The sequence below is a fragment of the Nilaparvata lugens genome, chromosome 6 (assembly GCF_014356525.2).
Source record: "Nilaparvata lugens isolate BPH chromosome 6, ASM1435652v1, whole genome shotgun sequence".
Taxonomy (NCBI): Eukaryota; Metazoa; Arthropoda; class Insecta; order Hemiptera; family Delphacidae; genus Nilaparvata; species Nilaparvata lugens.
Genome location: NC_052509.1, coordinates 45,108,353 through 45,124,822, shown reverse-complemented (window position 1 = coordinate 45,124,822; position 16,470 = coordinate 45,108,353). Strand labels below are relative to the sequence as shown.

Here is a 16,470-nt window from a genome sequence, read left to right as displayed (position 1 = left end):
CACGCAAATTAGAGCTCTCAAATACAGATTCCACCATTTTGACATCCCTGCTAATCAATAACGTTGTACATCAAAGGCAGCGCATTTAATAATCTTGCGAAGTATTTCCAGACCGTGCTTGTTAGCTCTTGCTTCCACGAAACTTGCTTTGAAATGATTTTCCTCGATACCTGATATAGAAATAAGAATCTTTTTCTTGTCATTAAAAGAGTATTAGGGACTGAATTGAAGGGACTTGTGCGCTTGCTATTTGGCATTGCAAAGTTGAATGCTGTCTGCGCCTGCGACTCGGCAAGCGATGTGATGCAATGAGCATGCTCGGTTTTATCAATAATCTTATCAGCCAATCAGTGGAGCCGGAGCAGTCCAACGATAAGGTAGTGTCCGTCTCGTGCTCCCTTATCACTTGTTTCCTGTTTGTTATTCTGTTTCATACTGCATATGTTGATTGCACACTCGGTTGTGCAGTTTGTTTTCGTGTATAATGTCCTGGTCCTGTGAAGTGTGTAAAGAGTGGCTGAGAGTCAACAACAAAGCGGTGGTGTCTTGCAGCGACTGCGATACCACTTTCCACGGCTGCTGTTATCAACTTAGATTCCTGATTCGCAACAACAAAACCTGGAGCTGTGAATCATGTACATTCAAAAATTGCATCAATTCGGACGAGGATACGCTCAAGCATGTTGTCGAGATGTTCAGCAGTGTGCGGCGTGCGGTGATGGACGACAACAGGACACAGAAAACTGGACTGGCACTGGGCACGTTCAACAACAAGTGGCATACGGATGTAAAGGGAACTCTCAAAAAAATTGAGAAGCATCTAACTTTAACTCTTAAAAATATAGAATCACAGTATGTTAGAATGTATGTCAAGTTTAAAAAAGAGAAGCAAAATTTTCAACGTGCCGTCTGGGATTTGGAGCTGAATACCAGATGCGAGGGTCTGTCCCGCGCAGGAAGGAGGATGCTTGCATTGGCGAAAGCGGCTAAAAGAGGCAAGGAGTACAAATACTTGAGCATTAGAAGTCATAACATTCTAATGAGCAAAACAGACGGTCATCCGGTTGTAACTATTGAAACTGTGGATACTTACTTACTACTTAATCCATGGTGCTACAGTTCATTCAGAGCCTTGACCTCCTTCAAAAAGCCTCTCCATTCGTCTCCATTGGCAGTCTTACGTCTCCATCCCCTGACACCCAGCTTCCTAATATAGTCCTCCACATCCTCCAGCCAACGCTTTCGCTTTCCTCTCAGCCCTCTCCCTCCTGGGTTGTTTCTGAAGGACTTTTTTTGGCTCTGTCTAGGGTTCTTACATTCCAGGTAGCAAGGGATGTATTATAATTAAAAATTTGTATTTTGTCTGTAGAACACGGTTTCCTATTTTTGGGTGTATTCTCCCTCCCCCCTATACTAAATTCGAAAATTTCTAAGAAATCCTGTTCAAAATTAATTGTTCTTTCACGTTATGTGTGGTTTTTTATCATTACTAGATAAATATTCAAGTTGTATATGGTAGAAGTGGTAGGTTTGCATAATTTTGAAAACCACTTGAAAGATACTCATTTTTTGAAAATTCATTGAACCGAAAATGGTATGTATAGTCCTGCGCGACCACTCAATTTATTGGAAATTTTATTATCTATAATTTTGTAGAGAATGAAGTCCGAAATTTTGGGAGTGAAGCCGCCCTCTGGCGTGTCAGAAAATTTCAGATTCGAACTAAGCGCCCCAAAATACTATAGAACCGTCGTTCTTTCGGGGGCTGTTCCCTGAAAAACGATCATTTGACTGGACTATTGTTGAAACTGGTAAATTAAATGTAGATATTTCAGCTTGACATAACAAACTAACAAAAAGAAATAAGAATGCAATACCGTCGACTTGAATCTTGGTATTAATGAAAAATTTCAATGAACTAATTTAATTATTTTTTTTCAGATATAAGTATGGAAGAAGCATCGACAAAGAAAATTGCCATTCGAGGGCCAAGAGTGAAAGCTAAAACTAAAAACATGAATAAAAAAAGCAAAAACATTCCGGAAATCCCGAAGAAAAAAAAACAATTTTCGGAAACTGTATTAAATTTGGCATTTCCATGGCGGAGAGAATTTCATCAGCAGTGTCGCCAAGCTCCACAAGAAAAGACAGTAGCCAAACTGAGCGAATTGATGGGATACTACATTGAGTAAGTTCTACAATCTATTTCTCCAATTTAAATGAAAAGTCTTCGTTTAAACTATTTATATTGTTTCTATATCGATTGTTTATGGCAAATGAAGAATTGTCAATTATTTCACACGTTATAATTTTTTAGTTGATTACTTCTCGATCTGCTCAATATTTTTATTCGACAAAAACATTTTGTTCCCCAAATAAATTAATGCAATACTGATCAGTGACAGTTTAAACTAAATTCTATTGTAAACTGGATTAAATCCATATCAAGTCTCGTTAGTAATAATGCGGTTCATTTTGAGTTTAAGCGCACCAGCAGATTAAATCCAGTTTAATCCAGTGTACCTAATTAGTCATGTTAAGCAAGCTTTGACATAGTAAGCCTACTATAAATTTATTAATATCGATACTATATTGAATCGATTACTAATTTTTCAAAGAGTAGGAAAAATCTGAAAAATAAATAATGCAATTAACAATGATATAATGAAGGTGACATTCATAATAGTTATTGGTTCTCTACAAATTTATCATAATAAATCTGGTGTGGTGTGGCACACACACACTACCTACATTCCTTGCCATGATAAAATATTTCCCACTAGTAAGCATTGCATTGGAACGCCTTCGTTGTATTTGTATTTTTTTCCAATAGAAGTTCTGTATTTACATTTTACTTATTACTATTATTACAATGTATTTTACTTTGTTATTAGCTGATTTTTTGTCTTCAAATTGCTTATTTAAATTATAATTATTTCTCAATTCTTATGTGCAGTAAATTTTTAAATTGAATTTATTTATTTATTGAGAATACATTACATGAAAAAAGTACAACTCGAAAATGTTTACAGCTAAACGCCAAAACAAACCTCATTTACACAAAAAGTATGACACAAATGATTTATAAATAATTATTAAAAACTTGAAATTAAAAAGCATAACAAAACTAGATAAAGAAAACAGAAAATAGTTGTTTGGAGAAAAAACTATTTCAGAAATAAGACCAAAAAAGTTGATAAAAAAAGAACGGGGGGAAAATGAAAGGAAGAATATATTGAAGGTCTGCAAAATAATGTGACAGTTAAAATTGAAGATCTTGCATAGATTTAGAACAAAATTTGCGTAAATTATCACCAAATGGGTCAAGAATCGGGTTTAAACTATTGTACAGGCGCAATGTTCCTTGAAGGAAACAATTTGTATGTTGCACTGTTCTAGATCTTTCTATTGCAAAGAACATGTTTAAACGTGGTCTGTTTAATGGGACAAAGAAATACATGTATTGAATAAAATTAGGAACATCTATCTGAGTATTAAGAATTTTATGGAGCACAATTAGTGATAAATAGTCACGTCTTTTACTCAAAGACATTATTTGAAAAGTGCTTCTCAGATCACTCATGGACTGATCATATGGACAGTAAATATAATGTTTTTTTTTATAAAATAAATATCTAAGAAATCTATTCTGTATGCGCTCAACACAGTTTACAAAAGAATTCTGATATGGATTCCAAATCACAGTACTCTAATCGACTTCTCACCAAAGAGTGTAGTACAGCATTTTGATAAGCCCAATATCTGTGAAATGTCTAACATTTCTTATTGGAAGTTTTCCATCATTTTGGAAGTCTTCCATCTTATTGGAAGGTTTAACAACATAATTAACATGCTCCTTGAAATTGAGGGTGGAGTCAATGAAAATGCCCAAATCCTTCATTAAATAAACTTTTTCAAGTTGCTTACCCTGCATTGAGTAGCTGAAAACGTCCGGCGTCCGCTGCCTTGTGAAAATCATGTTTATACACTTCTGTATATTGAATACCACTTTATTTCTCAGACTCCAATAATGTATTCCATCTAAGTCTTGTTGTAATAACTCAGTGTCTCGACAGTCATTTATGGCGCGATAAATTTTGACATCATCTGCATATATTAGGCAGTTGCTATTTTTTACACAAGAAGAAATGTCATTAATTAAAAGTAGAAATAGGAGCGGCCCCAAGTTGCTACCCTGAGGTACTCCTGAATTACTAGAAAATGTCCCTGATCTAATGTTGTTAAAGAGTACAAAAAACAATCGATCAAGTAGGTATGAATGGAAAAAGGCTACCGATTCAGATCTGAATCCTTAGGCAAAGGATTGTGTGGTCTACTTTATCGAAGGCTATAAAAAAATCAAGGTAAATAGCATCAGTACGTGAGCCTCTATCAAGGTTTGCAGAAACAAAATTACTAAACAATAGAAGATTGCTAACTGTTGAACGTCTAGTCAGGAAACCATATTGATTTTCAGATATTATTGGTTTAAAATGATTGAATTATTATTCATTCATTTTTTTTATTCGCGCTTCGCCCTCTGCGCCCTCGTGGGGGCAGTTTTTTCTGATGAAAAGTTTAGTGATTTATTTTCATCTTTCATACAAGCTAATAACTAGTTGTTGAAAGTTTGAAAAGTGTTGAAAGTTTTCAAAATTAAACAAGAATAATTTAGGGGAATAATGACGATTGGCGGCTACATATTTAAAACTACGATTATACTATTGTATAATAATTGTTTTCAGAATACATTTTCCTTTGTGTAAATATTGTGAAATTTGATAATATTTTAAAAAGTCGTCAAAACAGCTGTGGTACAGATAAAATATCTCGACTATGTGTTCTTTTGAATAAACTGTTTTACCTATCTACTTCATGCACGAGAAGGAGGTTACAAATTCTATTTCTCAAGGATGGGGTGGACCCCCTGATAATTTCCCAGGAAGGATACTCATTCCAGTTGATAGAGCTTATAAATAACTATACAGGGTATGAATTTGAAAAAAATCGGTCAAGTCATTTTTGAGAAAATCGTGATGGAAATTCAACAAAATCAATTTTTTTCAAGAATATTACGGTGCTCCTGCAATTTTTCCAGAAATGAGACTTATGTCAGTTGATAGGAATGATAGAAAAAAAACTCAAATAGAGCATTAAAGAAGAAAAATAATGCTAGAAAAATAATATAACTTCAAATAAAACAGTAAAGAAAACATGTACAACAAAAATCGGAGATACAGAAACCTAGCCTCAAAAAACTCTGCTCGAAGTGTTACAGGGTATGAATTTGAAAAAAAACGGGCAAGTCATTTTTGAGAAAATCGTGATGGAAATTCAACAAAATCCATTTTTTTTCAAGAATATTACGGAGCTCCTGCAATTTTCCCAGAAATGAGACTTATGTCAGTTGATAGGAATGATAGAAAAAAAAACTCGAATAGAGCATTAAAGAAGAAAAAATAATGCTAGAAAAATAATTTAACTTCAAATAAAACAGTAAAGAAAACATGTACAACAAAAATCGGAGATACAGAAACCTAGCCTCAAAAAACTCTGCTCGAAGTGTTTTGCTGTGATGACACAACAATGTATGAGGACTGTGTACCATGAATGATCACCCTTTAGTGGCCACCCTTAGCGGTGTATCGAGACGCGCGGCTATAAGCAGGTTCTTATACCTGACAGTAGAATGGTCGATTTACAAATCAGGCACCAAAAATGATTATAACAATTACCGCCCTATTCCCATACTGGCTATAACATAAAAAATTCTTGAAAAATGTGTAAAGATCCAATTGATGCAATATTTAAAAACAGTATAATCTTTCAAGTCCATCACAATATGAGTTTCAGAAATCAAGAAAATCATCTGATTTGTTTTTTGACTTACCTAAATACATTTCAGACAACATAAAACAAAGGAACAAATCATTAATAACTCATTTAGACCTTGCTAAAGCCTTTGATTCAGTTGTTAGGGAAAAGCTGATTGTAAAATTGGAAATGATTGGGTTTGAACATACTGCATTTGCATTACTATGGTTTAAAGACAGGAGTACAAGAGACAAGGAGACAAGAGTAAAATATGTGCAGATAAACGAAGGTAGTTCTGATTTGGATTAAGTTGATTAGGGTGTTGTACAGGGTAGTACCCTTAGGCCTATTCTATTTATAATTGAAATTGAAATTATCGTTATTCTTTTTTCTTAGAAAGTACATACAATATATACATATACAAAACTTGAAGAAGTTTCCTCACATGGGCAAAGCCTGTGTGCGAGGAAAATATATATAAACAATCTTACATTGCTGAGCATCAGTAGTAAACTTTTTTTATTCGCTGATGATACGGCAGTGATCTCAACAGGTAGAAACTGGGATGAAACATACAATAATGCAACTGCTGATCTGGCCAGAATTAAAAGCTGGTTTGATCATAATTGTTTAACCCTAAATATAGGTAAGACCAAGTACATGCCCTTGGTCACTCGTAATCAGCTAGATCCAGGACCCAGAAACTTCAACATCCATTCATGTGGAGACTCAACTTCTACTGTATGTAACTGCAATTATATAGAACGAGGTGATAAGTACAAATACCTAGGCATATTTTTTGATTATGGTTTAAGTTTGAGTCCACATATTCATTTTGTTAAACAGCGACTTGGAAAGTAGCTGATCGGTTTTTCCCAGCTGAGTCAGGTGTTGAGTAAGAAACGCTGTAAAACCGTTTACTTCGTTTACGTACAATCAATCATTCAGTATGGTGTACTTGTTTGGAGTGGACTGCACTCTACCCTCCTGGAGCCGCTTGCGGTGTCGCAGAGGCAGATAATAAAAACTATTCTAAATAAAGATTACAGATTTCCAACTGCCCAACTATTTACAGAATTCCCGGTATTGAACATTAAGCCGTGTCTTCTAAAATACCTATTATGTGCCATAAAAAATAGACTTAATATTCTACCAGATATTATTCATACTTATCCCACAAGATATAGTTTGAGTTGTGGCTGAGACGTCGCCTCAGGTGGTTCATGGAGTGGAGCTCAGAACGCCTTTTTATCTAGCCCAAATGGTGTATAGGAATGCTGAGATAAGAGATAGCATGGAGGCCTGCTGAGTTACCGTGTTCAAGCGCATGGTGCAGGGGTGGATTTACCGCTTGGGCTGGGAAAGGTCAGTAGGTCTGCTTCGTTTGGTACATTGGCACTTATATCAGTCCTACAGGTGTTTTTCTTTTCCTTTTTCTCTCTCCTACATTTTAGCTTCTTGTATAGTTTTTTCTGTTTTATCTCTTGAGTTTCTTTTTCAATGAGAAGTCACCGGGCTATCCGCTGGTCTTTATTATTAGTATGTTCCCTAACTTACTAACTCTCTATCTCTAGAAAATGTCCGGAGTGATCTCGTCGTCCGTATTTCTATTAAGTTTGAGTGAACTATACCGGCTGTTTCAATTAATATTAGGTATTCATTTTCATCTTTATAGCATCAATCTATTAGTATGCTATCTAGTACAATGAAGTGAGTTCATGTGGGAAGTGCGGTCTATCTATTATTCGACAAAAGAGTTCCAATATTGTGTGTTTAACTTGAAGTGTTCGTTTTCACTGGACCATTACAGCAAATATAGACTCTCTTTGGTTCAACTCACACTTACGCGACTCAGGTCGAGAAGAGACTCGACTCTAGTCGAGAGCATGTGTTTCAAAATGGTGACACTCAGATCAGTCGATTCCAGTCTCCGCGATGTTACCAATTGAAAACACATGCTCTCGACTAGAGTCGAGTCTCTTCTCGACCTGAGTCGCGTAAGTGTGAGTTGAGCCTAAGAGGAAACTTGGATTTTCAGAAGTGTGTGCAAGAAAAGTCTTTGAGTAGTGATTCATCACGTGTTGAAAATATCAATTTAGAGAACTTTGAACTGTCTTCAATATTGGAAGAAATTAAGAAGATTATCTCTTCTGCGAATGATGAAACTTGCCAAAAAAATTAAATCTCAAATTACGGAATTGAAAACCGATTTCAAAAACTTAGAGAGAGAACTGAATAAGTCTGTTGAGTTTGTCAATAACAGGTGAAGGACAATGCATATTCAATATTGATAAAATTTTGAATGAAAATAACCTATTGAAAAATAAATTAAAATATTGAAATCGAATTTTGATTCGGTTTTACAAGACAGTAAAAATAACAGTGTATAAATTAATGGTTTACCGACCGAACAGTGTGAAACTTTGTTATCGACATTTAATAGATTATCTGTAGCGATAAGCTTCAAATTCAACTCGGATATTTATGCTAGATTCTTGTTTTATTCTGAAAAAGATCCCATCAATTCCTCATAGAGTAATTGTTTTGAAATTTCTTAGGAAAACTGATAAAGAATTCATGAGATTAAAAAAGTCAGGCCTAATTTGAACACGTCTCATGTTGGTGCATAGGGGGGCGCGACAGTCGAGACCGACGACAGTCGAGGCCTGCGACAGTAGAGGACTGTTTTCCAGTCCTCTACGGTCGTAGGCCTCGACTGTCGGGAGTGTACGAAAATTGAAGAGTCCTCTGCCGTCGCAGGTCTCAACTGTCGGGGCTGTTCAAAAATTGAAGAGGCCTCAACTGTCGCCTAACGCAGGCGACATTTGAGGCCTCTTTTTCAGGAGTCCTCTACGGTCGTAGGCCTCGACTGTCGGGAGTGTACGAAAATTGAAGAGTCCTCTACTGTCGCCTGACGCAGGCGACAGTAGAGGACTCTTTTTTAGGAGTCCTCTGCCGCCGCAGGTCTCGACTGTCGGGCCTGAACAAAAATTAGAGAGTCGCTTGTAGCAGACGACAGTTGAGGACACATACTACTGCAATACCAGACTGTACCTGTACTAATGGGTCAATAGTGCATTTTTATCTAGTGTATAATATATGTTATGAAGTACATTTTGCAATGATTATAACATCTGATTTGTTGAAATCCAAATAATGGAAAACATTTGACAATATCAAAGTCTTATTCTTTCAATAATGGAAACTTCCTTCATGAAAAAAGCATATGAACTTTGAAGGATCATAGAGCTTATGTTTAAAGGATTTTCAGAACGAAAATAGGCCTATGACACTTGTCGGTATACAGGCCATCTTTGTGAAGAATCACAGCTTAATCAGTCAAGTATTTCAAGCGTGATGAGCTCACAAACAGACAGAAAGACAGACACCATCTCTTCTTATATATAGATAGAAGATGGATGTATAGATTTGTCAATGAAGGAGGCATAATGCAGTAGTAATGGATTCCCATTACTTAAAAATATGTTTAGGGACCACCTTCCAAGTACTGGAACATATCATATTAAACGTACTACCGGGTGAACTGAATGCTCTTTTTAATTTAATAAGACTTGACCACCTTTGTTGACGAAACACAATTGGAGGGTGGAAAGATGCGGGTTTCTTTATTTTACATGCTGAATTTTATTGAAATAAAAATTCATTTATTGACATGAAACATTTTCCAATGCATAGTCAACATCAAAATAATTTAAAAATTACAAAATTAATAAGCTTTAGAGAATCGAAAAAGGTTACATAGTACGATGATTAGAGTAATAACCTCCTTATATAATCTAGGAAGTTGATTTGAAAAATCGGCAACTTTATATAAATATTCTTCCTTAAAAATATTTTTTACTGTGTTTTTGAAAAATATACCCGAATGATCTCTAATAATTACTATAGATAGATAATCAGACATATAATTTTGTACCTTTGTAAAACCACCTTTTTTGAGATCTTGCAATTTGTAGAAATTCAGATCTAAGATGATTATTCCTGTGACTAGTATTTATAACTCGCATTTTGCGCTCGGCAGGGGGCTTCGCCCGCGACACCCCTGAAAATGGTTTATAATTTATTTATTTTTTGTAATTTGGGAGTTTGGACTCCCTTGTGAGATGCTACTTCTCTTTTCTTCATCACTAAAAAGCAGTGCTCAATGACTCAGACTCACAACCTGCTATCTCTATAAAATATCATTGGTGCAGCTTCTTACTTGGGTTAACATTACTCTTTCAATAATTGTTTGTGGACAGATACACGTTGAAAGTAAACGCATGTTTGTTCTACCTGTAAACTTGAATGATTTCATTTTTAAACTATAACAGAACTTTATTGTACTAGGCTATAAATTAAAAATGTATGGTGACCTTACCGTACGTAAATATAACAAGAGTAAAGTTATAAAGTCTCCTCCCCAAATTGTCAGCCCCATCACCACTTATCACTATTAATTTTTTTTGAATAATCTTCATTTTTAGTAGAAAATTAAAGATTGATGGTATGGGTAGGGATGAAGCCCTGCCAGCCACTAGTAGTTGGCGCCTATGATCATTGTAATTTCTCGCTATTCATTACATCTGTATCAGCAATAAAAATGAACTATTTACTGCACCAGAGAGTGCAGTATACATTGCATTCTATATTACAGTATACATTACATTCAGATGTTACACTCTATCCACATTGTACTGCACTCCATAAGTCGAGATGATCTACAATGTAAACATACATGCGCGTGTGAGAGTCGGATTCTCGGAAGGCTTAATGCTGACACGTTCTAGCTAAAATCTCTTCATTCTCATTCACCATTTTATACTTGAGAAAGTAAAATTTAAAAGAATTTAATACAGTTAGACTTTTAAAATTCTTATTATTTTTCTCGCTCACCTGAGTGAATGAAATATATTGGTAGATGCAGAATGAATATTGAAGAAAACGTTTTGATGATGAAGCAATTCATTGAATATAATTATTATTCATGATGTCCTTAGAATGTGTGTGTAACGTTAATGATCTACTTTGTTTTTCGTCATGTTTAGTATTGAAAATGGAAAAAGAGAAGAAAACATATTCATGGAGAAGGAGAAAGGAATCAGACGAAAAAGGATTGGGACAAATAGTAAATAGATACATAGAAAAAGTGAATTGAATGGGGATAAAAAAATGATAAAAAATAGTGAAACATAAGACTGCTAATACAAAAAGAGGTAATGTAACAAAGCATGAAAATAATACGGAATAATACCAAGCTAGCTTGTACGGGTGAAGAAAAAAAAGTGGAAGAGGAGAACAAGAGAAGAAGAAGGCAGGAAACAGAAGAAGGGACATAAGGAGGAAAGGAGATGACACCGAAAAACCGAAGGGAAGAAGAACAAGAAAGGAGGAAACAAGAATCAGAAGAAGAAGGATGATGAGAAACGGAAGAAGAAAAAGAAAGAAGGAAGAGTGTACCTCTCTGAACAGAAATTGTGAGGATTATGTAATAGGATACAACATAATAAGTTCAGATAAACACTCTCAATTTGTAATCTTCCAAATGTACTAACAATAAGAAAATTTGAATTGATAATCAATCTGTCTGTTGGCAGGCCTGGTGTCTGGTAGGTCAGTTCTATGGGAGTGAGCTACGTGAAAATTTTCAGTTTTATTAGTATTACGCGTTGTAACGTTATTTTTTCAGTAACGTGTTGCCCTGCATGGCTGCAGTCGGTAGAGAAAGATTTATAAGATATATAACCTTTTTTGTAGTTCCTGGAATAGTAATAATACCAAATTCTTACCGGCTCTCTTAGGAGCTCCCGCAGTTCTCTGCTTTTGCCGGTTACTGACGTCGGCCGCTCCAACAGTTTACAGTTTCTGTGACTGATTTGTTGAATTCCATAAATACTGATGCAGTAATTTATGTTGCTGCAAATAAATACTAAGACCTTGAGATTCTTTAAATCAGATTTGCTGTTACTGGATAATTTATATAAATCTCGGGAACGTATTATTTCCAAAGATTTGATAATCAATGCTGTATATCGCTGTCTTATCCAACTTATTCGGTGAAGAATATAGTCGGATGGTAATCTTAATAATACTTCAATACTGGTAACTAGATAGATTATAGCGAGATTGGTAATGTATGGAGATAGGGAAATAAAAATAAAGGGTACACCATTCAAGTAATGACACAAATATATTACACAAAATATCAATAAATAAATAAATATATAGAGCAACAAGTATAAAAAATAAATAAAGAACAAATATATATGTATCGAAAATATCACAGATAGCTCACTTATTAACTTTGCTTTTAGCATGAAATATTACCATGTGCTTCTTAAATCAGCAATCATGTGCAGCTCAGTTATCGACTTGCTTGTCGAAGCTGTTGCTTGTCAAATAAAATCTTATATACCTTCTTTCCAAATCAATATAAATAACTAATTATAAATTTTAAATCTCAAAATATATTAATAAGTATTTTTCAGGGCTCAGATTCGGCCTCTGGTGGAAATTAGATAAATCAATTTATCCAATGAACATGAGCTTTCATTTACATCTCTATAATTTACCAATAAAAAGAATTATCGAGTGAGCATATAAATTTATTATAACATCCAAATTTAATAAATATTTTATCTGTGCATATTTAAACATGTAAATCTGATATATCATTCTTAATAGAAACCCTTTTTACGTTTCAAGACTTGCGCAAGTTTGATATCAGTTTCAATATTTGAGTAACCTTTCGTCGAGCTAGCTTTATGAATCTTGTTTTATTCGAAGCACTGAGGGCACCCTTGATATATTTCTTTTTAACTATAAAACTCACATGTTGAATTTCACAAAGTATGATGGCGATCTGAATTCTTCCGACGTCTTAGGCTTTCTGGCGGGCTGAAGTCGTCTTCTCCAAGGGAATAATAAAATATTCTATATTACTCACGCCTTAATACGACCTCACTGAGTCCCATGAAATTAATTATTGAATTTAAACTTAAACTTTTAAAACGTACAATTATTAACAAAGGGATTTGTGCTCTATAAAATTGGTGGCTGCTCCCGGTGACCTCTGGCAAGCAAGTGGGCTCTCATCTACCCCTATTCTTTTTCACGATCATACTTCCATATTCCAAATTTGCATATTATTTAAATATTCAACTACTATGCCATTACATAATCAAAATAGTCCGTGTCAATCTGCTAGGTTATTACATAAATATTACCCATTATATTTTATAATTATTCAAATTGCATCTGGTACATGAACTGAGTAGTGATAACTTACAAATTCTTATCATTTATATAAATAATAAGGTTTATTTTTGAATCGACTTGCTTTTACCGCCAGTCAGTTACTGTATTTTGATTGGCTTATTCCAAAATTACTATGTATCCATGCGTCGAATAGAATATACACACTTCCTTAATATTTTTATTTATTTTACATATTTTGTACATGCTCATTAAACATAATAAATATTTTTGTGTTTATTAAATTGTTTTTCCTTTTACATTAACATGCCATGTGGTTACCAAATCCTCAGGTCACATCTTAAGCGAATGCTGTTTGTTTACAACTAAATTTGCCACAGGTGTCTGGCTGAATTTCAAATTATACAGCTTGACCGATTATTTAGGTTGCCGACCAGTAAGTATCATAGAGCCTAACCTCAAAAATTCATTATTTTATATAATTAAATAAATAGCAATAATATTCTTTCCCATTTGGCTGTTCGAAACAGTAGCCAGGATACCCGTTATTATCTAATCTCTAACTTGTTGATATCGCACCCGGCGATAACAAAGCAGCTGTTTGCTAGAGATCTATAAAATCTTTTCATTTAGCGATTTTGCCAGTTATTCAAAATAATCTGTTATAGCGTTTATTTATTCATTTGTTCAAGTTTGAGTTGTGTAATAATGAGGAGTGATTCAATCAGACACATGGCATAGTTCTTTTGTGTTTTGAATTACCTGAGTTTGTGACTTGTGTTCATCTCTCAAGATCTAACCTACTATATTATTGACTCGACAACAGTGACAGAGTCTTATCATTTTATCAGTTGACTCAAACGACGTGCTTTCATGTTTCTGAACTTTCTATTTTCTTCACTTGTCTGTCGTCTGCAAGTTACCGGTAACTGGTTAACTTAACCTAAAAGCTAGCTTTTGAGCGGGAGCCCGAGTCAGCTGTAGTTGCAGTCAGCTGTTTTTTGTTTTGTTTTCATCTGACAAATAGAGACATCAGCACAGCTCCTTTGTGTTATCTTCTGTGCACTGCTCTATTGATCTTCGATTATACTTGTTTTGGCGCTAGATTTTGAATTTAAGATGATGACAATGAACCGAATGACAACACGCCGAAGGCGGGAGTGTTTGATCCGGGAAGCGGAATTGGAGTTGAATAATATGAACTGTGATCTTGTTAATGATACGGTGATACAACTAGCTGTCAATATTAGAGGAACTCTATCAGTGATCTCGGATAAATTCACGAATGATGCCATTATTGACATAATTCCGGATGTTGTTGGAATTCTAAATAAATTGGACACCACAATCTCCTACAATAATGAACTGCTGAATGAACGTACTGACCTTCTGAATAATAATACTGAACTGACTAAGCAAGTAGAGTACGAGAAAAATAAGCGTAAAGAAAACTTTGAGGACTCCTTATTCAATGAGGAAAAGGCTGAGGAGGAAATTCTGTTATTGGAAGCGCGTATAAAATAACTGGAGGCATCTAACACCCATTTAAACGAGGAATTGAATAATAAGAATGAAATAATGAAAATTATTGAAGCCGATAATGATAGCTTATTTTTTAACAGAGACACTATTTTGGACAAAGTAACTTCTAGGAGCAATGATGAATTTATTACGCTAAGAAATACTGCTAAAGTTAGAACCGATTTTACTGAGACTGGAGCTATAACGGTAAATAACAGATTTGAACTTCTCTCTGAAAACGCTAAATCTGCAAGTAATAACCACTTCTCATAAACTACTGGTCAAGGCTCAAGTTCACAGACCTATAGCGTTGCCCAAGACGTCTCATGTTGAAAACACCATTACTGAAACAACCCATACTGGAAAAAAAGGAGAATGACATTCTATCGGATAGCCAAGGAAAACATTTGAGTGGATACCTGCAGCATCTGTATGACAGCTTTGAAACCTTTGTTTATACTAAACCTGGCGCTAAATTAAAACATATTATTCAAGATGGCATGGATTTTGTTAAGGATTTCACCAAAGATGATGCTATTGTTATATTGGCTGGCACAAACGACTTTCATGTAGACGAACCTCATCAGTTAACTGTATTCCAAGGAATAAACGCTCTTTTAAAACTACGGTTGAGATCTAAAATCGTTGTATGCAGCGTACCGTACAGATATGACAACCTCAGCCTAAATGAAAACATACTCTTCTCCAACTCCTATCTATTGAGAGTAGTGAGTGAATATGAGGGCGGTCTGCGGCTTTCCTTTTTGGACGTCAATGACTTCCTCCAGCGATCCCACTTCACAAGGCACGCTCTGCATCTCAATCGTCGCGGAAGGCTGATACTAGCCAGGAACTTTGAAGGGTGCCAAGCAGAATGCTGCGAGAATTGGTGTGGGTGACCTTGATCTATCGGCGACTACTAGTGGCAGGGCTACAACTGCGGATGAGCTGCGGATCCCTCAATTGCCTGAGTCTCCCGCTATTCACTATCTGGGTTCCTATCCTATCACACCCAATCAAGAGGAAATTGAAAACTGTGACGATGGATGTGAAAACTGTGAAAATGTGCATGATTCCATGTCATCTGAAAAGGACAATAGACAATCTCGGACTTTACCCCTTAGTAATAGTTTGAATTACCAAGATCTTCATCTTTAGTAAATTTGAAAATTAACAATTCAAGTTTTTTATAGATAAACAGCCAGACAAAGCATTTATATCCAATAGTGGGACCCCAAATTATGAACAGGCGTTGAGCATTTATCATCACAATATACGTAGTGCAAGGAATAAGATTGACCACCTGTGTGCTTCTTGGAAAGTCCCTCCAAATATAGTTTGTCTAACAGAGCATTGGATCCATCAGAATGAAAGCTTTATCATACCAGATTACCTATGTGTCTCAAATCAAGAAGTTAATCTTGACGGCGACCGTTGAGGCCTCTTTTTCAGTCCTCTACGGTCGCAGGTCTCGACTGTCGGGGCTGTACAAGAATTAGACAGGCCTCAACTGTCGCCTAACGCAGGCGACAGTCGAGGCCTCTTTTTCAGGAGTCCTCTACCGTCGCTGGCCTCGAATGTCGCAGGTCTCTACCGTCGCAGGTCTCTACCGTCGCAGGTCTCGACTGTCGCAGGACTCTTCTGTCGTTTGCCTCGTTTGACATCGACCCGGTGCATAGACTGAATCTCTCATCTATATTAGTAACGTCCTTACAAACGAAAAAAGTAATTGTTGAAAGAGGCTAGGGACAAGAAAGCACAGCATGGAGGGAAATACTGTTGGACGCGAAATGGAAGAGTTTTTCTGAGGAAATCAGATACAAGTAAAGTACATCTATTACATAATATTGATGAGCTTGATGGAATTATGGTCCCTGTTAGCCAGAGTCAGAGCAAATGAATCACTCAGTCTGTTAGGTA

General features: G+C 35.6%; 1 protein-coding gene across 1 annotated transcript in view; it reads left to right on the top strand.

The window, feature by feature from the left end:
• Nucleotides 1–354: 354 nt before the first annotated feature.
• LOC111057675 overlaps nt 355–16,470 on the top strand; it is a 58,546-nt gene continuing 42,430 nt past the window's right edge. Inside the window, exons 1-2 of the mRNA XM_022345132.2 lie at nt 355–995; nt 1,942–2,188. Of these exons, the coding sequence (XP_022200824.2) occupies nt 485–995; nt 1,942–2,188 (758 nt within the window). The 5' untranslated portion in view covers nt 355–484. The remainder of the gene's footprint in view (nt 996–1,941; nt 2,189–16,470) is intronic.